The 23,736-nt window shown below is 27.3% G+C and overlaps 1 protein-coding gene across 1 annotated transcript; it reads right to left on the reverse strand.

Moving 5' to 3' along the window:
- Nucleotides 1–1,273: 1,273 nt before the first annotated feature.
- Nucleotides 1,274–22,617, reverse strand: LOC139426004 (uncharacterized). The gene is made up of 7 exons (XM_087168133.1): nucleotides 22,429–22,617; nucleotides 17,705–17,825; nucleotides 13,463–13,599; nucleotides 8,386–8,518; nucleotides 4,592–4,722; nucleotides 3,278–3,431; nucleotides 1,274–2,503 (listed from the first exon to the last, which is right to left on the reverse strand). Exons 1-7 carry the CDS (start codon nucleotides 22,463–22,465, stop codon nucleotides 2,353–2,355), a joined length of 864 nt encoding a protein of 287 aa, XP_087024259.1. The 5' UTR covers nucleotides 22,466–22,617; the 3' UTR covers nucleotides 1,274–2,352.
- Nucleotides 22,618–23,736: the final 1,119 nt, after the last annotated feature.

A 23,736-nucleotide genomic window follows, 5' to 3' on the forward strand; every position in this document is an offset into this window, starting at 1 on the left:
ACATTCGCTAGGGTCACTCTAGAGTGATATTAATATAGATTAATTTATTTAGGTTTAAAAAAACTAAATTTTTGAAAGCTGTATAAGTTGTAGCTGAAAAACAATAATAAGTTGCAATTATATAAAAAAAATCTACAATTATTGATAATTATGATCTTATTTCATCTAGATTAAATTTTTAATATAGTTTAAAAGCAATAATGATTATATTTAATCAATTTCGAAGTAAGTTTTTAATGCAACCAATAATTATGTATTTCTTCTTAATTGTTCGTCATCCTTCATTTTTTTTCTTCAAAGTCAATATTTTCAATTAAGAACATTTTACTTACAAAATATACTTTATTGTAGTTTTATGTCAGTACATTTTGTTAATTATGTTAATCGTAACCAATAAGCAATTTGCTAGATTTGAAAAATAATAATCTGTTTTTGAAAAAACAAATTGCGTATATATAGCGTGTCTCAATGAGAAGTAATTTTACTTGTTAACGAGACTATTAACTATTTAAATATGCAACTATTTTTTTATCGCTCTTGCATTAAATTATATCTCATTTTGAAAAATTTCAATATAAATTTTAACATTTTTATCTGACAACCACTAATGTAGTACCTCTTTCGTTCTGTCTTTCCCTCTTTCTCTGTCCATTTTTGCTACTTTTGACATTAACTCAAGAGTGAGCTTATAAAATAAAAATCTCGAAGAAGGAAAACAAAATTTTACATAATGAATAAATAATTGATATTTAAGGTAAAAACAACTAAGAAAAATTCTTTAAAAAGGCATTTAAAATTTCAGTAACTTTCAAACAAGACAGAATTTTGAAAAAAAGGAAAACAAAAAGATAAAAAGGAATTGGTAGGTCAAATTTCAACTCCGTAGTTGCACTTTAATAGCACAGGAGAACAGCTCGTTTAGCATTTCTTTTCTACAAGCTTGTTTAACAGTAAATAAATCTCGAACAAGTTATCAAATTTTAAATTTTCATATTCCGCTTTACATCGCTTTGCATTTTTTTTGATTCCATTATTATCTGAGATTTTAAAGTCTTATAGTTTCTGCACAGCAAAACAAAATGAAAATTGAAGGAAAATTTAACAATAAATAATTTCCAGACCATATATCGAGTGTTAAATTTTTCTATTTCATCATACTCATTTTACATTTTTCGACTATCCTTTATAGTTATAACTTTCTAAATTCAATAGTTTTTGTGCTGTGAAACAAAGTGTTCAACAAAAGGTTAACATCGAAAACAGTGACGGCACAGGCGTTTACGATTTTTTATTATAGATAGATTATAATTATAAATAATTACTCTGAAACAAACATTAAAAATACCAAGAGATTGCTATTTCTTTATTTGTTAACATTTGAATATGTATTATTTTTGAAATTGTGCTACTATAAAAATACAAGAGCATTTTCATTTCCCCTCGTAAGGTGATAAGCATGAGAATCTCTAAAACTAAATTTACTAACTACGACCAAGCCAATACGTGGTAATCCGTAAAAATGTAAGAGCAAACTAACAATTCTGAGAAAAAAATATGGTCAAAATAACCAGAATATGATAAAGTTTACTGTTCTCTATGGGAATACCAAAAAGCTCAGTAATTTTAACCGAAGCGATTTGGTAACAATTTTAATAAAATTAACAATAACGCATGGTTTTATATTACGTAGTTTATCATGCTTTTTAACATGGCATAAAAGCCATTTATTTGGTGAAAATTACCTTTTAATTTGGAATTTTTTATTAGATTTAAGGTAATACATTTTGCTTTTTCCAGAAATGTTATTACTCTAACCATACGGAACTAATGCATATTATTATGTATCACTTTCTATATCAGAATTATTTTTTTTACTAGAAATATTATTACTGCACAGTACGGTAATTTTACCATTTTTTTTCTCCTTGTGCACTTAATGTTATGCTAATTAAGATATTGTTCGAAAAAGTTGAAACATGAGGCTAAAAAAATTGGTTCCAGGTTGAACCGTACCGTAATATTGGTACTTTGGTACCGTAATATTGGTACTTTGAACCACTATATGATAAAATTGAACCATACATTAGTCCAAACTGAAAACAATATCAGGCTTTGAGAAGTGCGATAACGGGATTCAACTTCGCAATAAGTTTTAACGACATCACAGTTCAACAGTTACCAAAATTACAATAAAAATTTGAATAAATTATTCGAATGTCTATAAAAAATAAAATTGAAAAATATAAATAGCTCCTACTGAAGTTGAATAGAAACTTAGTTATGAAATACACAGATAAATATCTATATCTATATACATATATATATTTTCTTCTTCGTATCTTCGTAAATTATTCAATATTGATATTTCATGTTTACAGCATCACAAGCATTTTTTATTTCTTCAGTTGGTTCGTTCAGCTCCTTCCGCATTTTGCGTCCTGCTTTTATTCCACATTTTTCTTCTACGCGCTCTGTAACGCATTCAGATATCCAGTTGTACAATCTAATGTGAAAAAAAAATTTGACATATATATATATATATATATATATATATATATATATATATATATATATATATATATATATATATATATATATATATATATATAATAAAAGAGAGAGAGAAAGAGGACAAAACAAGCATAATCTAGCAATTAATAAGTGCATTTTTCTGAGACTATACAATTAATTACAACAACTGAGACTAAACAATTAGTTAATTAACAAAAGTAATTAATTAAATAATAATAAATAGTTAATTAACAAAAGTAATTAATTAAAAAATAATAAATAGTTAATTAACAAAGTTAGTTAATTACCAAAATAAAAAATATGCAGTTAAACCATTATTCCATTTCAAATAAATATTTTATATGACAAATTAAAGTTTATATTGAATTCGAATTCAAGGTGAAGACATTTTGATGAGTCATAATTTTTTTCCAGATTAATATGGCGTTTCATGAGCTGGTATAAAAAGAAAAGATAAAACATCTCCATATTTCACATCTTATTCTTTCAATAAAATTCTAGTTTTCAGTTTAAAGTAGATAAATTTATATTAACAATCTAAATTGGAATAAGTTAAATATTTTTCAGCATAAATCCAGCTCATTTATGCATAAAGCTGCTAAGATTTTGAAAATGGACAGGTATAAAAACTTCATTAGTAAATAAAACATATCTTACCAAATTGAGTACATAAATTACAGAAAAACGAAGAATAAGTAAACAAGTGCTTTTAAAAATAAAATCTAAAATTGTGGCTTATACTTACGTGCATTTCATATCATTGGGATTTAAATTCGGTTGACCAAAAAAGTGTGTAAATGCCCTCATTTGGTTTTCTTTTAAACAGTCATATATATATTCTTTGTGGTTTTCCATGCAAGCTTCACTATCATCCTCATCACCATCGTCATCTTCCTCATCTTAAAAAAAAAGCGTATTAGGAAACTAAAAATTATATATATATATATATATATATATATATATATATATATATATATATATATATATATATATATATATATATATATATATATATATATATATATATATATATATATATATATATATATATATATATATATATATATATATATATATATATATATATATATATATATATATATATATATATATATATATATATATATATATATATATATATATATATATATATATATATATATATATATATATATATATATATATATATATATATATATACAATAAGTTTCATTTATTGCGCTTAAGCTGCGAGTAAACAGAACTCATTAGATAAGTTCAAAATAAAGATAAAACAAAGAAAAATTATAGACATATGAAAAAAAGGGTTGGGGGAATAATAAGTAAAAAAATAACAAACAACAGTTTAAAAAAAAAGGATGAAATTTTATTTAAAAAAATCCGGAAAAAAAATCTTTACATCAGCCCACACGATTATATCCGCAAAACAGAGTGCTTTCTGTCATTGTATTTATTGATACAATATCAGAAAGCCCTCTGTTTTGCGGATATAATCGTGTGGGCTTAAGAAAAGATTATTTTTTTTCCGGTTTTTTTAAATAAAATTTCATCCCATTTTTTTTTTAAAAAAAAACTGTTGTTTTTTATTTTTTTACTTATTATTCCCCCCCCCTTTTTTTCATATGTCTATAATTTTTCTTTGTTTTATCTTCATTTAGAACTTAATCTGACGCATCCGATTCGTTCGTTACCTTGGATTGAAGTTGATTACTCAAAAATTTTAATTAAAAAAAGTTCAAATTTTAAATTCAATATTTAAATTTGTTGATTTTTATAGAAATTATTAGATTTATTGAATAAATTTTGTTTATTAATTGAATAAAGAAGCAGATTGTTGGTTAGTTATAAGATTGCAAATTAATAATATGTGTCTTTTTAATTTGAATTTTTATTTTTTATTACCACCCAATTTGCTGAAATTGGATTTACATATAGCAACAAATATACTAAAGTAATTACTAACAGTTTTTAAAAGTTGTTTTCTAAAAGTTTTCTAAAAATCTCTGAATCGTTACTATTAGACATTATTTTTAATGCAATGTTGTTATTAATTCCATACCTTTTAAAGTACAAATTAGGTTCACCCGGGCATTTAATTCCTTAAATTGCCTTTCCAAAATAGATAAATATCTTGAAGGAACACAATCATCAGCCAATGACCTCAAACATTTTTCAGAATTTTTCAGTTCACTTAAAAAGAAACGAAAATATATTAGTCTTTCTAAACAACAATGTATTGCTCTCTCTGCACAATAAAAAGCCCCCTTTTTTTATTTCTTGACTTCTATTAGAATCGTATTTAAAATAGTAGAATAATATTAAAAACTAGTGGGCTGCGCCCCCTTCTCGCTAACGCTCGCCAACCCCCGAAAATTGCTACGCAATCTTATATGGTTTGAATCGCAAACTAAGCTCGCTTCGCTCGCTACTAACTTCGGTACATTACAAATATACAAAATTCTAAGAATTCAGAACAATTATTCAAATCCATGTAACAACTTTAAAAAAAAAAAAAAAAAAAAAAAAAAAACATTACATCTTTTTAGTAAATACTACGTCATTAAAATAAATTTGAATTCAAATAAATGACGTGTAATTCGTTAAACCTAATAGAATAAAATCTTAAGATAAAATTTCTAAAGCTGATATCTCTTTAAAAAGGTTAAAATTTTGGCTATAATTAAGTTTATTAAAAATTGAAATAAGTGAATTGCAGTGGAAAAATCTGCATAAACAAATAAATTCTAGTAAAACAAATAAATTCGACTTCTCTCTTCTGCCTAGCTTATGCTCTCTCTGGTTATTTCAGTTTCCGTTTTTAAAAGCGCTATATGTTGAGCCATCTAAGCTAGATTTGGCATGTGACATTTTTAGCGGCAATGATTGGTCAATTTTCTAGTGTTGCCATTCGGGGAGTTGTAATGAGGCCTTTTTTTATCGCCGTGTAAGAGAAATATATATATAGATATTTTTTCCTATTTTGAATGTTAGTTAATATAGTTATTCAACTCATGTATCATTATTTTTATGATGTCTTAACACAAGCTAACAGAATTTACTAGAGATGCGTTGGCCACAATTTCAAATAGTTGCGTGTCTTCAACGCCTAACAAAATTGTCGCCAAAAGTTGTTCCAGCTGTCTAGCCTCCTTGTATAAGTGTTGTTTTCGCATTACTTTGCTCAGGGGCGAAATGTAGTCGAATGTTTCATTCTACCAAAAGTTAAACAAGGCTTATTAAATTATTTTTGTGCAAGTATTACTTAGAGCTAATTTCTTACACTCACTAGTTAGAAAAGATTTAAACGTAAATGTATGTGATTCTAAAGAGCTAAAGTGGAACGCTATTTAAAAAAATGTAATTTAATTACAAGAAAGTAAGTACATAAATGAATCATTTTTAATAAAAAGATTTAAAAAATAATTAAATTAAATGAAACATGAATAATAGTCTTAGTCCAATAGTCTTATTGTCTTGTAACTAATTTCTAAACTTAAAAATTTACAAATTAATAAGAAGTTCTTAAAGCCCGTAATTCTACGTGGCTCACATGCTGTTTACTACATTCTATTCAATTGAGGGATTTTGTAATTTTAATTAGCTTTTCTCACGTTCACGTACGTAACATCTGGATTGGAAAAAAATGGCTAAACGTTAAAAAAAAAGTTTTTGGAAAGTATTTTTATAGTGATCAGTGCTTTTTGTTGTCCTTTAAATAATAAAATCATAAAAAAAACATTTTGCATTGGTTCTTTTACTACTTAAATAACAAGATAAAATTATAAATTTTTTTTTATCCTCGCGAACTACGAATAACAACAGACAATTATTGTTGAAAATTTTAAGAACAAAAGTCGCATTTGACAGATTTTTAAAACTTGTAAAAATATTATATTTAATGAATGCAAATATGTAAGCAGAATACTTTAAACTCACATTTTGCTTTCCCATATAGCCAAAACAAGTACATCAATGTTTGATATTTTTATAAACTTCATTAAATTTAAAAATGTTGGTTGTCTTTTTCAGCTACGCCTCCCCCCGTGAAACCTCGACGCCAGACGACCGGTCCGTTAATCACGCTTTTCAACAATATCATATAATTTCCATTCAAAACGGCTAAAATAATCCAATTAATTTTAATTTTATTATTTGTTGCCTTTTTCGATGACTTTATGTTATCAGATTAAGCAAAACTCGTTTTCAGACGTTTATCCCTCCAAAAATTTTCAGTATCATTTGGTATAACACTGTTTGCTGTCACTTCTGATAATTATAAATTGCTATTATCAACAATGTTCTCAAATATCTATCCCCTACTTAAGAACTTCCCAATGACTTTATGTTATCAAATAAGGCGAATCATATTTTCAGAAAGCCACCCTTTCAAAAAATGGATAAGATTCAGTAATATGGTTATCTTTATTTTGATCTAATTAATTTAATTTAATTTAATCTATTATTGATCTAATTAATGTAATTTAATTTAATATATTACTGATCTAATTAGTTTAACTTAATTTAATCCATTATTGATCTAATTAATTTAATTTAATTTAATCTGTTATTAATCTAATTAAATGAATTAGTTTAAACGTGAGCATCAATATAAGAAGCACATAACCTCATGTACCTTTTAAAATACGAATTCGGAGACGGCGTTCTCATACGTAATTATGAACGTTTATTTAATTGGTGATAACTACGATGCCGGTTATCGCCGTATGGTTGTTGCAATATTTAACTCCAGGAAAATAACTAAAATTGCTTAAGTAAAAAATTGATTTATTAAAGTAAGAATTAGTATACTTAAAAAAATGGCCATATCCAAAATATAAAAATCATAAGGAAAAGTAATTTCCCCAAGAGATCAATACTAAACACTCTCCCACATCGAGAGTTTTTGATAGCATGAATGCTATTTTAACGGATGGGATTGGGAGGACAGCAGGGGCACTCCCAGTCGCCCCAAATTTAAAATTGCAAGTGAATGAATTTATTCCTAACGGACACACGAGCATGAAGCGGAGATCTCAAATTGGCGAATTATCGAAATATAACAGATCCAAAATAAAGCCAACCCGGATAATCAATATTAGGTGTGAAAATACCCTGGCGATTGCGGATCGCCAACAAGACTGTGAGAATTATTATAACCATGTAACTGAAACATATTTGCAGTAAGAAATTAATAATAAAGAGTTATAAATAGATTTTTGTTTTCGATCAGGCGTGGCAGTGAATTAAGGAGTCTACATTAGTATTGAAATAAAAAATTAGGCGTTACATTGATCGATAAGAAAAGAATAAAATATTTTATGCTCGCTTTTATAAAGATTTACTTAATGATTTAATTTAAATATAATTCGATTAATATGATTAGAAAAATAAGTTTAAGTAATTAAAGATATTTTAAAAGGTAGGAAATATGTAATACCAATTGTGGCATCACAATAACCTAAGATAGAAATCCTATAATAAATAGTTCATAAGAACGTACAACTAATTTTTGATTAATTAGAGCTCCAATTTTGCAAAGTACTCATGTTATAAAATATTGATCAAATCCTGTGGAATCATGCTAACTGTTGATCGGAGGGAGTTTTCAAGTAAAAAGTTTGGTCCACCATGCGTTTGTATATACACCACGCTGCAAATCGATGGATTTGCTGTTTTGTATAAGGTACAGATATACAGACATACATGCAAACATTATTTTTTACATAGATTTGGTTTGTCTTTAATTTATTTTTGCAAACGTAGTTGTAAATGTGCCAAAAAAGCAGGGAAGACAAAATGTTTCATGCTTTTAAAGCAGTATTTTTTTTAAATTAAACTAATCAATTAACTTACCCACAAACTTGAGGTAATAAAGTGTCATGATCCTGCCCAATTAATTTGAGGAGACCTGTATAACAATTGGTTGCTCTCCATTCAACTATTTTAGGACTGCACAGCAGACTACTTGGTTCTGTTGTAGCTAAAGCTACATGAAAGATAGCACATTTTCAAACAAGCCTAAGGGAATACTAACAGATTGCACAGTTCAATAACATACGATTTAATAACGAGTTTTTGTCTTAGTTAAGAAACAATCATATTTATCACGAAATATTATGGGTTTTTTAAATGTGATCTGGACCACCTGTTCTCAATTTTTTTCGGGTATGTTCCATTACCGAAAAAAATTATTAATGATTGCCTTTTTTCAGCGAAACCAAAGCTTCATAAACTAGTTGTAAACATATTAACCAAAGAAAGTCCATTAATTATTTTAAAAATATTTAACACGAAAAATTAAATAATTTGATCGTTACACATCGTTAAGTACTTATTACCCATTGGCAAAATGTGTCTCGGTTTGGACTTCGTGGCGTCCTCACTTTTCAACTACAATAATCAAGAGCACTAATAAACGATGCGCATGCGTTGCTATGGCGACCGTTGTTGTTTGATAATTTTGAAGTTATACTTCTTATGCGACTTCCAACAAGGAAGCGTTAAGCGTTTAACGCTACATTTTTATTGGCCGGGAAATCACGTGGTAGGATCCAGTTTTCCCTCATTCATTTCCATATTGTTTTGGTTCTCACTAGCATAAAAATAATAAAAGTCATAGAACTTTTGTTTCTGTGTAAAGATTTTTTTAGTTTGATTTGATACACATATAATTTAATAGGGAGCAGGAAAAAGAATCGTTGAATAGAACTTGTGATCCTTCTACGACTGCTGATTCTTCTACAACTAACGTCGCAGGTTACGAAGTTTAACTTCTTCCGCGCGGAGGGACTCCACGCACTTTTTTTTTTTTAGAATTCTTTTTCGCTTTTAATTTTGTTACGCATTAAGTTGGTGAGTTTATTTTTCGAGGTATGGGACCAGAGAGATCACATAAATACTTCTTGAGTTGTGAATGAAAGAGAATTTCATTATTTGAACGATATTTTTGTTTTTATTGATTCAATTAAGAATTAGAAATTCTAACCTACAGTTCAAACTGGATCGTTTTCAATACAAATTCAGGTGAATATCACACGTAAAGAGGGTCCAAACTAATTGATACCATCTCAAAAGTTAGAGTTGAAGCAAGAAAAAAACGATTGCAAGGCCTAAACTTACCGAGGTTGAAAAAGCCAAAGCCAAAGAGCGTAGACGGGAAAACCTTTAGCGTTACACGCAAACGGAAAAACGAAAGGATTCCGTTCGCAAACGCAAAGCATGAAGCCTGTCCCTCACAAAAGTACCAAAGTGGTTGAGAGAATTAAACCCTTCCGAAGAGCGAATGGTGATTCTCCAAACCCCTTTCATGCAAATATGAGGATTGGGAGTTGATACCCAGTTAGAGATCCATTGTCAACAAAGGATCCATTGTCAACATACCCAATAACTTGCACAAGACCGTAGAATGTCTTCCATACAATATAAATGATTCATTCACTATTCATTTAAGAGTGAAAGAAAACCTAGCTTTCGAATCATATTTCATGTATGAACTTGTGAATCCGAAAGGGGTGTATTATGCTGCTTACAATCTAAATCAAACAGCATTGCAGCAATACGAAAATGTTAATATTGATCTCGATTGGCTGTTCAATATCTAATCAGTCATCAAAAGAATTTACACAGAATGCGTCTGAGCTGCATTTAAATATGCTTGTGAAATTGTGTACCGAGTAGTTCAGGATTAACCGGTGAAGATGCCCAAGATGAAAACACAATAAAGTTTCTTTTCCAAAAACAAAGCGAAACAAAAATAGACAACCATTTTGTCAATGGGTAACCGGTAATCGCCGTGCGGTGATCACAATTTTCGTCATTTTGTAGTGAATCGTATTTTATTTAAATTCATTTTGTTTGGTTGCTAATTTAAGTAGTTCTAAATAGACGTCTCAGTGGTAGATGGATTATGGATTAGAATCCCCTTGCCGTTGGGCTATGTATGGGAGCTTTTTTGTAGTTATCCTCTCCTTGTAACGCAAATATGGGTTATTTCCATCAAAAAGTTCTCCACGAAGGCAAAATTTCTCCTAATACTTGATATAGGAGATCTCTTGTCTTTTGGATTGAGTTCCAAATTATAAGGCTACGGAGTTGAACATTAGTAGTCGTTAACTCAAAAAATTGGGTCAGTTTGTCAACGACAGTTAAAAAAATATAATTATTAAATAAAATCAGTTGTAAACCTGCGGGGGAAAACGAGGGAAACTATCATTTTTAAAGATTTTTTTTTTCATAATTGGAAGGGGTAAACCACAAAGTTAATGTTTAAAAATTTCTCATCTCTCTAGCCCCAGCTAAGAAGTTTAATGATAATCCAAATAATAGAAACACAAGCAAAAATATTTGTTTTGAATATTTAGTTAAGAGTTCAGTAGCTGCAAAACAAAGTATAGCAAATATTTTTCATTCAACATTGCTCTTTTAATTTTTTTTTTAAATTGCTTTCTTTTTTTTTGCTGCAGGAAATTCATTTATTATAAGGGAAATAGTGATACTACTTGATATAAATAAGTTTCCTCATTTAATTTTAAATTAGTTGATCCTTGAATGAAGTTAAGCTTAGTTATTTGATGAACGAAAAATTAAAGCTAACACTTTTTCAAATATGATTTGCAATCAAAAATGATATTTAGGAGCTTTAAAATAGATAGTTTTTAAAGTAGGTAACGTTTTTAAAGATTCTTATCTTTAATAATAAAGGTAATATAATAATACTAAAAAAAAGAAAGAAGAAGCAAAATTATTGCTGATATCTGAAATTTGAACCATGATAGTTTATTTTTTCCAAGCATTTATTGTACGAGTAGTTTTTTGTTCCAGTTTAAGAAATTTTTACTTTTAGCAAATTACTTAAATACTTTAGCATTTAAAGTTATTTAAGAAATATTTTAACCTTAAAAATTTTTGAACTAAACCAGAATATAAAGAAATTAAAAATCTAGATTCGTTCATTATTGATATATATATATTTTTTTACTGAACACCTGGTAAAAATAATATTATTTTGAATTAAAATGCATAGTATAAAGAAGTTTCATCTAATACACTGAAAAACCATGGTGCAATAACTCTCCAAATTCTATGTTGAAAAACTTCATTAGTTGTGGGAATGAATAATTTATTTCAAGTTCATATAACCAAGCATTCATATAAACATTAAAGAGTAAAGGTGCAGTTAAGGCACCAAGCTCCAGCAAATTTGTACTATTCATGAATAGAAGCTGTCAATGTTAAAAGGGGGTATGTTACAAATCTGCATCTCCGAGAAAAACCAAAACAACTTCAACAATTGCAGCAAGATTGTTTTAATTGCATTACTCGGTATTTGATAATCGGTGATTGATATTCCAAAACCAACAAAAAATGCCAATTTTTCTTCAACTCTAATTTCCGCAACGTTTGCAAATCGTCAGATGGCCACAATGAATTGTTTACTATAGTACAATGTTTGTGGTGTTTACGACACTAAAACTATCCTTGCATTCGTTTTGGTGAAAGGTATTTGAAACTATATTTGGTATTGAGATATAGAAAATGTTTTACAGTGTGTGTGACTTTGCAAAGACTTCAATTATAGGTTCAAACAAGGCTTAACTTGATTGTAACAGAAATGTTTAAATGTTGGCGTAAACAAAAAGTTGGCGTGGGTTGAACTAAAGTTGGACCATCCATCACCTCCTAGAAAAAGGAAGACGGATCAATTTAGTAGTCCGACGAAACGAAGTTGAACTGCGCAGTAGATGAAAAATAAGATAGATGTCGTTACGTTCGGTGTACTAAGCTGCGCAGTGGTGGGATTTACGAAAGATGTCATTACGTTTGAACTACTAAAATATCGACTGTCTCATTTATGGTAACCCGTGCTGGGGCCTGCTCTTGTCTAGGAGGTGTTGGCCCATCACGAGTTGACATGAATTTATTCACACCGGTAGGATTATGAGAAAAAAGCAAAGAAAATTGGAGCGAAAAAAACCCCCAGAGAATCGAGGGAAAGTGAATATAGACATTGTATTTGATGGTTTATCAACACAGTTTTTTTATTCAAACTGAATTTTTTTCTTATTAATAAACATTTTCTACAGATTCTTACTACGACTACCTACTTTTACTTAAGAGAAATTAAAAAATGCAGGATATGCGTTTGACGCCACGTCGCTTCATTACTCCCTTCCAGTGAGAACCTTATTCGAACGAATAGAGAAATTTAAATGGAACTTTGATGGGTCTCCCAACACGCGATATTTTGTTGGAAAAGCCATCTTAAGCTGTTTGTCAAAAAACTTAACATTTTTCTTCTCCATTTTTCTTCTCACTTTTCTTCCCATTTTAAAAATGACTGAATTAAAAGAAGAGGCGATGTTCTTTAAGTCTGCAGACTGTTCTGTGAAGCATGGTTTCAAACAATTAATGGAGATGATTCAGGATTTTCCCTTTATCGATAGTGTGAAGTAATCCTTATTTCTAGAAAGCACTGCAAAAGGTCTCAAGATCTTTCGTCACAAAAATCGGAGGTTCACCATGTCGAAAAGGTAGAGCAGGCCTAACTTGCGAGAAATATTTCCGCAGTTGACTAGAAAAAGTAGAAATTTCAGTGGAAAACTTCATGAAGAAAATCATAAGGTAATCATTAAGGTTAAGGTCGTTGTTAAGGTTATTATCGCATGTAGCGATAAATTGCTAAATCCTGCAGCTCCTCCTCATTGGTGAAAGATTTTGCCCCAAAATGGCGGACGAGTCAGTCTCTCTAATTTAGGGGCAGTAGAAATACCACGATTTGCCTATGTTGACGTCACTTGCAGGTATACAATTGCATGATATCTTATTATTCCATAATACAAATTATTTCACTCTTTGACTCCATCTCTTGAGGTAATCAACCTAAGAGGAATGAAATTCTTTTGGCTGAAAAACAAATCTCTTAAATTCTTACCCTTATTTGAACAAGTGCCTCTAATTTTAGCTTTTAATTCATTAATCTTTATTAGAACTGCAAATCTGTGTTCATCATCAAGGGAGCACTCATCAACGACTGGTGCTAGACAATCTTCTAAAGTCTTCAATTGCCTACTATAAAATGTGTTTCAATAAAAATTATGTCAATATACTTTAAAATTAAATTTTGTTAATACGTCTTAGTTTTACAATAGTTGGATGTTAAGCTGCATAATGATATTTTAATGTTAAGTGCCAATATGCATTTAACCGGTACAGATGTTTTTCAATATATATATATATATATATATATATATATATATATATATATATATATATATATATATATATATATATATATATATATATATATATATATATATATATATATATATATATATATATATATATATATATATATATATATATATATATATATATATGTATATATATATATATATGTATATATATATATATATGTATATATATATATATATATATATATATATATATATATATATATATATATATATATATATATATATATATATATATATATATATATATATATATATATGTAACATAAGAAGCTCCAATTAATCTTTTTATGTTAGTTTCTTTGCTATAAAACAACTCCTACTTTATTACTAATTAATTATTCTAATCGAAATACTTTCTCACACTTTTAAAAGCCACATCATGTTCTTAAATCTATTTTTGGCTCAAGTATGCATTTAATTAAAAGCAGGACATATTTCCCTTTGCTCTGTATGGGAAACATTCGATCTATTTCATAAACCAATAGCAACCAACTTTCCTCTTTCCCTAAATTAAGACATTTTACCGATTTTACTTTGCAAGGTTTTCCCTAACATATAACCTAGGAGCACAACTTTTCGTGTTCACTTTTACTCGCTCTCATGACTGCTCTTGTCTAATAATTAATAAATAAATTTTGTACCCTTCTTCCCGACCTAAGACCTGTTTTAATCCTTCCACTCGGCAACGACGTTATAAGTCGCCAGGATTAAACGGTCGGGAAGGGGTACAGTACGTACGGTACATTAAAGATATTAAATATCTCATTTGAAATTAAATAAAACAACTTCGGAAGAGGGTACATCAAAAATATGGAATAACTTCAAATCATTCATTCAAATGAACAGCTGGTAAATAAGCAGTCAAATTCTTCTACAACTAATGGCAATTAAAAATTCACCCAGTATCTTCTACAAAAAATAAACTATTCAAACTTTTTGTTTATTATAAATGATACCTACGCCCAGTGGAACTAAACGATCATCGGTTTTCCATATGTCTATGCTGCATATTCTGTCTACGTTCCTGAGACTACTAGAAAGCTGAGCTTCAATTTCCTTCCTTGGACTAAAAATAAAAACTGCATCGAACTCCTGATAATTAAAATGTTTTTATTGAAACCCTATCCCTTTGAGAAAGCGTTGATTTTGCCACTCTTAAGTGCTGAGCTGGATTTTATCGTCGATGAATTGTTTTCACACCCTGGAATGGTTTACGATGGTCTCCTTAGATGTTCGACATAGGAAAAAAAAAGGTAATTTGCAAGTAAACCTAACTTACACTTCAGATTAAAAGTAAGGAAAATAGCTAGGTCAGTGAAATTTTAAAAACTGATTTACCTTAATACCATATTAAATTTGATAGCTTTGTTTTGGATTTCAATTAGTGATTGTGTTAAACAGGTTGTAATGCAAAATCTGGGAAGACTGATCACCTTTTCTGATTATAAAGGCAATTTTCTTTACATATTTCCTGAAATCGGGTTAATAATTGCAATAAAAATACCAAGAAAGAAAATAAAAGTATAAATAAATATAAAGAATTGGAGAGATAAAGAAAAGAAAAAATATTGTAGAAGGCAAATTTTGGACATAAGAAAAAAATAAATAAAAAAATTTTGTGGATATTTTGCCATTAAAGTGATAAATATGCAAGGTAAATAATAAATAAAGTGAAATGAAGACAATTCTGAAGTGTTGGACTTCAGAATAACAACTACTGTGTCATACTTTATCTTGTTTTCAAACAAGGTAAACAATACTCAAATCTAATTTCAGATTGAAATTTTTCTTGTAAAACTGTTTTTTTGCATTTTGTGTTTTACATTTTAACTTACACATTTTTAAAAATGTTTATAAATTTTTTTATCATGATTGAAGAGTTATTTTAAGTTGTGTTATTATGAAGAATACTTCTTATAGTGAAAAAACTGTAATGTGATCTTTAAACAAAATACTTATAAAACTGAAAAAACTGTTAAGTCAAAAAATATTTTTGAAAATGAAAATCTTAAAATTGCTGATAATGCTACTACAGATTTTTGATTGTGTTAAAATTTTTACAATGAGAACATACGTAAATGTTTTATAATTTATATTACTTTTATATATTGTTAACATTACAAATTTGATTCTTTTCAATTTAATTGTGCTTCTATCAGAGGGAAGATTTTGCAAATAGATAATTTTAAAATTTTTGGTTTGTAATTAAACAATTTTGGCGAGGGGGGATGTAACATAAAAAGCTCCAATTAATCTTTTTATGTTAGTTTCTTTGCTATAAAACAACTCCTACTTTATTACTAATTAATTATTCTAATTGAAATACTTTCTCACACTTTTAAAAGTCACATCCTGTTCTTAAATCTATTTTTGCCTCAAGTATGCATTTAATTAGAAGCAGGACATATTTCCCTTTGCTCTGTGTGGGAAACATTCGATCTATTTCATAAACCAATAGCAACTACTAAGAGTTCCCTCTTTCCCTAAATTAAGACATTTTACGGATTTTACTTTGCAAGGTTTTCCCTAACATATAACCTAGGAGCACAACTTTTCGTGTTCACTTTTACTCACTCTCATGACTGCTCTTGTCTAATAATTGATAAATAAATTTTGTACCCTCCTTCCCGACCTAAGACCTGTTTTAATCCTTCCACTCGGCAACGACGTTATATATATATATATATATATATATATATAACGTATATAGTTTATTCTTCGTGTATATATATATATATATATATATATATATATATATATATATATATATATATATATATATAACGTATATAGTTTATTCTTCGTGTATATATATATATATATATATATATATATATATATATATATATATATATATATATATATATAACGTATATAGTTTATTCTTCGTGTATATATATATATATATATATATATATATATATATATATATATATATATATATATATATATATATATATATATATATATATATATATATATATATATATATATATATATATATATATATATATATATATATACACGAAGAATAAACTGAAACAGAATAATATAAAGAGAAAAATATAAATGGGAAAAAACCAATAGTCTTCTTCGAGACTTATGTATTGGTATAATTTAATGCGATATTTCTGAATAAAGAATAATTTTCCTAAGATAAAAATTATTCTTTATATGTGTCGTTATCGCAAAAAAATTTTTTGCTGAAAATCACCATGAAATAAAAGAAAGCAGTAACCAAACTCACCTGCGTGTAGCAAAATACGGTTTAGGGTGAGAAGTAAAATAATTAAACAGTTAACAAAATTCGCGAAGAGGTAAAATATTTAATATTGTGCTTATAGCTTGAAACGAACAAAATAAAATTAAAAAATATATTTGGTTGAAAAAAAATCAAGCAAGTAACATATTCGTGCTGACATCTATGAGAAAAAGCAAGTAAAAAATTATTATTCGGAAATTAATTAAAAAAAAAAAACCAAAATAAGAAGAAAATACAATTAAATTTATAACAAAAAAATTGGTAAACGTAGTAATTTAATTAACAGACTAAAAAAGGAAAAAAATCATTCATTTCCATTCCATCATCCATAGGGTAACTTATTTAAACATCAGAGCCTGCACATATGGATAGAAAGCCGTTTATAGATGTTATCCTTCATTCATACATCCTTACATAATTTTAAAGAGTATACATTCCCATCTTTCATAGGGCAACCTTCACCCTAATACCCTAATATATATATATATATATATATATATATATATATAATATTTCAAAATTGTTAAAAAATGAATCAATACAGATCAATACAGCAAATATTACATTTTTGATTTACTATATTGTGTTTCACAAGAGGTTTTTTAAACGACAGTTGTTATTATTATTTATAATAAAAAAATTAAACAAATGAACTTACCCACACTCTTCTTCTCCTCTATCTATCCTAAAAGTAGCCATAAAATTTCTAAAACAAGAGTGAGTTCCTCTTGTGATTCTAGATTCACTGCAGCGGTCATTTGCTTGAGTTTTGCCCCAAACTAGAGAAATGTTAATAATTTTAATATTTATTTCAGAAGAATGAATGCTAATAAGTGACTAAAGAGACTTAAACCACGAAATTGATGTTCAATAGTTTTTAAATTATAAGGTTGGTGACACAGTATCACGCGATTTTTGTCCTGATTATTAGTTTTTTCACTGCATTTTGTCCTTGTAATATTTGTATATATTTACAAAAAACTTAGAGAGAGAGCATTATTTTTAGAGAACGTACACTGTATTTTCAAATTACAATTGTCAAATAAAAAACGACTTAATTTTAAAAAAAAAAGCACTAATGGTATAATTCTTTTTGTAATGTAAACACAAAACTGATTAATTTTAAAGATAGTAGAATAACCTTATAACTGATAGCATTATAACTCATAATCTTGTTACTCATAATATAATAAGAAATTGTGAGCTAAAATCTTTCTAAAATGATGTTGCTAACAAATTACATAGCTCTTAATTTTCTCAATTACTATTATGCTCTTTAAAAATTTTGGTGACTCTTCTTTTTAATATTCTGAACTGAAAGTTATATCGTATTAGTGTACGAAAATTGTCAAAGTACTTTTACAGTTTCTAGACTTCTAGAGTATTGTCAGCGTGTTAAATTCAAATTACAAAAAACCTTTAAGAGTAATGCATTCATAAATAATGCCAAAACGGACCTTTTTCGATGCACCTCTTCTAAGAAACTACTTATGATATCATTTTAAATTCTTTTGAGAATATTAGAGATTATATCAGAGATTGAGATATTTTTCAGCGTTAAAAGGAATACTTTTTGAGTTTTGAAAGATTTTGCTCAAAAATGATGAAACTTTTCAAAAAATTCTCAGTTCATAAATTAAAAAAAAAAAATCTGACTAAGATATGTATTAACAGTTATCACAGTATAAAAATGTATATATAATTATTCTATGAAAAAAACTGAATATCTTGTTTAGATGCTGATAAAAGGTACATCGAAAAAGGTCAGTTAAAGCATCATTGGTATATTCCTTACCGACTCCCTTTAAATACTTAACTTAAAATTTGAGCATTTTTGAGAGTATTCAATAATATACGGTAAATAAAAGTCAACATAAGAAAACACTCGTAAAAAGTTTTTCCTAGTGCAAAATTTTAACTTTACTAGTGGGCTGCGCCCCCTGCTCGGTAACGTTCGCCAACCCCCGAAAATTGCTATGCAATCTAATATGGTTTGCTTCCCTCGCTACTTACTTAGGTACATTGCAAATGCATAAAATTCTAAGAATTCAAAACAATTATTCAAATCCATATAAAAACTTTTTTTTCAAAAAAATTATATCTTTTTAGTAAATACTAAGTCATTAAAATAAATTTGAATTCAAATAAATGACGAGTAATTCGTTAAACCTATTAGAAATGTGCTATAGCATAATTCGTGATATAAATCAAAAATCGTCAAATAAATTCGTGATATATAAATTCGTGAAAAAAAAAGCGCTTTCGACAAAATACTAAAATAGAGATCTATCGACAAAGACTACTCACTTCTGCCTAGCTTAATAGTATGAGATTGCCGCAGCTGATGCTCTCTGGTTATTTCAGTTTCCGTTTTTAAAAGCGCTATATGTTGAGCCACCTCAGCTTGATTTGGCATGCGACATTTTTAGCGGCAATCGTTGGTCGATTCGCCGTCTAAGAGAAATAGTAACGAAAACAAAACAAAGCAAACGTTGACACCGGCGGAAAAGAAATACAGCCAAAATTTGGAAGCCACGTAAGATAATTATATATATTAGATGTTTCTCAACTTTTTGCTGATGCTTTTTTGCAGTCAAAATATTAATGGCTTTTGAAAAATGACTCAATGCAGATTTTCTTCTTTAAACTTTCAATGAATCGAAAAATTCAAATTAATTTCGCTAATATGTTCAATCGACAGGCTGAAAAGAAAATGTGTCGCCGTTTGTAAAAAAGTTTTTAAATTTATAAGAATCGAAGAAAATATTCATTTTTTCAAATATTGATAGCTTTAGAAAGTTCTTTCGCTTGAATTTTCTTTAAGTGTTATTTTTACTATTTGAAATTTTCTTATTTTGAAAGTTAAATTTTAAAAAAAAGATTTAATGTAAAGATTAAAGCTATTCTGCTGCCATTCAACAGATCTTAAAATTTCTCTTTTTAATTGTTAATCTTATTAAATTCTATAACATAGATTGGAGCAAGGAAATAAAACTTAGCTATATTGTTAAGAAAAAAAAGAATCTGTCTTCATTACATGTATTAGATTTTTTTTTAAAAAGTGACCTTTTCTAAAATTCAATCTTAATCGCCCACAATATCTGTTCATTAAGTAGAGGGGCTTATAGACTAATACTCTTGAAACATTTCATCCATTAGAATTGCAATTTATGCAAAAATTCAATCCATAGATTAAAAGTTATTGGAGGTGGATATTTATTTATGTATAACTAAAGATATTTTTTCTTTAGTAATTAAATTATCAATATTTGCATTTAGGCAGGAAAACATCTTTTCTGATTCCTCTTCCTCTATCAGTAAAATATGTATAATGGATTTCTGGTATTTGCTATATTTGCTATTTACAAATATAGATTAGTATGCATTTCTATTATTGATAGTATTATAGATTTCTATTATAGAGATTAGTAGAGATTTGAATAATTTTATGCGTATTTTTAATTGTTTCATTAAAACAAATATTTAAAATTTTTTTCTCATAATTGTAAAAATAATATAAGCTTTTGAAGTAATAAAATGCAATTTTGAATGTAATAAAAATGAATTTCAACTTTTCAAAACTTTAAATAATAAATTCTAGAATCATTAAAATAAATGTAACCGTTTATGTTCTCATTTGTGATTTTATAATTATTTTGTGACATTACAGATTATTTACATTCTCAATAGTTTCATTTCTGTCAGTACAGGCAAAAAATTTCTTTCTACCATCTATGTTAAGTAGGTTCAAGAAATCATCTTTGAAACTATTTTAAAACTGAGTGAATTGCTTTGAATTTTTTTTGAACTAATGTACTATACCATATGCATGTAAAAAATACAAAAATTAAAATAAATTTTTTTTGAATATTCAGAATTAAAAATAATTGATGTGTCAAATTTTTTATGTTAATTTAAGCATATACTTCAATATTTAATTTCTTTGACTCTCAATGTCCCGGTTTATCATTTTTGGCCAGAACTTAAAATAATGTTTTTTTTGAAAATTAAAAAAATGATTACTTAGTTTTGAGAAAACACAAATTTTTATATGTGGTATTTTTAAAAAACTTATGGTATTTGTGGTATTTTTAAAAAAACTTAAAATATAAAACAGATGATGTGTACAATTTTTGATTTGACTTAAAATATCATTCCTCAACATAATATTTTTTGGCTCATTTTAAGTAAAAATAATTCTACTTATCATATTTTGCTATCTTTAAAAAAAAGTTTGGAAAATTAAAACTGCTCAATTTAAAAAAAAAATAGACAAATTACAAAATCTTTTTACGGATTTTCTAATGACAAGTGAAAATAAAATAAATTCGTTAATACTAATTATATGCTTCTGTTATATATTGGTATTGATAATTTTATTCAATTTTCTTGAAGATTTTATAAATAAGGTTTTAATTTGAAACAAAAACATTAACTAGTGTTAATGGAGACAAAGCCAATGTTTCATCATCATTTTGAAGCGAAAGATGAAGAGGAAAAAAACAATCATGTCTTACCTCACCTTCTAATTTAGATCATAATAAAAAAAATTTTTTTGATACTCAAGAAAGAATTAAGTGCATGTTTAAAAATCATAAGAAAAACCCATAATTTTTTAAGAATTCGTTTCCTGGATAAACAAAATACAGCATTTCAAAACATGTAGAATAATAAAAATAGTAAATACATGTGTATATATTTATTGTTATGCTTCACATTTGCTTTAAGTTTCACTTAAAAAAGTATTAATAAAAAGGTTTCATATTTAATATTTTTTTTACTCGTTTAATTTATCTCAAAGCTTAATTACTACATAAATTAATAAAATTCAAGCTTTTGCAGATTGAAATTAAATTTATATGTAAGAGAGGGATATTTTTGGAAAATATTATTTCCAAATTTTCAGTAGTTTGAAAAACCAATAATTCTTAGTTATTGTAAAATCGAAATAAAAATGGTATTAGAATTTCTCTCCTTTTATAATGGCTTTACATTTTATAACCTTTAACACACTGTAAAAAAATTGCGTACCAAATTACGATAAAAAGTATTAAAAGTGGGCTTTATGGTACTTCCTACCATAAAGCAAATTTTTACAGAAACATGTTACGGAACAAAAAAAATCTGATATACCGTAATTTTTACAGTAATAATATATATATATATATATATATATATATATATATATATATATATATATATATATATATATATATATATATATATATATATATATATATATATATATATATATATATATATATATATATATATGTATAAGCGTAATGCAATTTAAGAAAGCGGTAAGCAATGTAAATTCCAATTCAAAAGTGCAGAACAAAATGTAAATTTAGAAAGATAACATGATAATAATTTTCTTACCAATGAAGGCAAAAACTAATAACAGATTTGATTTCATGATGAGTGTTGTACCTTCAGTATGTATTCAGTACATCATATACTGAGATCCAGATAACTGCTTAGTGTCTTCTTCAGCACTCCCACCCCCATTTTATTTATTTCACCGGAGGAAATTCCCCTACGCATTGTCAGTGAATTAGTGGTGCAATCTCATAACACAGGAACAACGTGATTTAATAGTCAAGGTTATAGGATCGAAATTAAGTTTCGCTTTCAACTATGTAAAACTTTAGTTTTATTCGCTGTTCGACGTATTTATTTTAATTTATGCTGTGTGGATAAAACTAAAAAGATAAATTATTATTATTTTAAAACCACGATTATTTGAAGTAATTGGGGGGAAAGCAAATTAGGATAATCAAAATCTAGATCTAATCATATATATACACTTCATAAAAATGGAAAAGACTCATTCAGATGTTGGCATTTTTTTTAAATTTCTCAAGAAATACTTAAGGAATTATTTTATAACTTAGGAGATGGTTAGATAAGGAGATTTCTCATATCAGCAATGAATTTTAAGTCCTTGGACCGGCAATAAATTTAGAGCAAAAATGAGTATTTTTTAACATTCTATGTCCAAAAAACGGCAATAAGCTTGTAACTTTCATGGATAACTTTGGTTGTTATTTACTTATTATCTGATTAAAGTGAATTCCAATTTGAGCTAATGTTAGGCTCCATTGTATCGGTGCAACACGACTCGTTACGTACGCCTATAGTTAGGGATTGTTTCTCCTTCCTAGTCTGTCCGATAGTTGATTTTTTCTCCACTATTTGTAAATTCTGCGTATACTCTAAACCAGTGATTCAGTGATTCTCAACCTTTTTTCTTGTTGCGGCACACTTTTAACAATTTCGAAATGTGACGGCACACAATGAAAAAATTAAATTATTATATACTGTGTTAAATAGTTTGTGATAATAATTTTGAATGTGAAATAAAATAATGTACTGCAAAAGCACGTTTATTAAGTGATAAATTTTTTATTCCGACTAATTTTTTATTAGTTAGTAACAGTTATTTATTTTTTTGTTAGTTATTAATTGTTAGATTGTTTTCTATAGTTTTTAACTGTTAGTTTTTTAACATTAACTGTTATTTTTTGTGATTTCTTGTTAACTAGTTTTTTTGCTAATTATTAATTGTTAGCTTTTTTTGGTAGTTATCCTTTGTTAATTTGTTTTTTATACCTTTGTTTTTTTAGTTATCCTTTGTTAATTTGTTTTTTATACATTTGTTTTTTTAGTTATCCTTTGTTAATTTGT

The sequence above is a fragment of the Parasteatoda tepidariorum genome, chromosome 7 (assembly GCF_982258835.1).
Source record: "Parasteatoda tepidariorum strain Cologne lab strain chromosome 7, Ptep-v5.0, whole genome shotgun sequence".
Lineage (NCBI taxonomy): Eukaryota > Metazoa > Arthropoda > Arachnida > Araneae > Theridiidae > Parasteatoda > Parasteatoda tepidariorum.

What these genes read in the sequence shown, in the direction of transcription:
- LOC139426004 (XM_087168133.1), bottom strand. Translation starts at nt 22,465, where the DNA reads ATGAAATCAAATCTGTTATTAGTTTTTGCCTTCATTG. An exon ending in AGAGGAGAAGAAGAGTGTGG is followed by an intron (nt 13,600 to 17,704) that starts GTAAGTTCATTT and finishes CACATTTTATAG; the next exon opens with TAGGCAATTGAAGACTTTAG. An exon ending in AGGCACTTGTTCAAATAAGG is followed by an intron (nt 8,519 to 13,462) that starts GTAAGAATTTAA and finishes TCTTTCATGTAG; the next exon opens with CTTTAGCTACAACAGAACCA.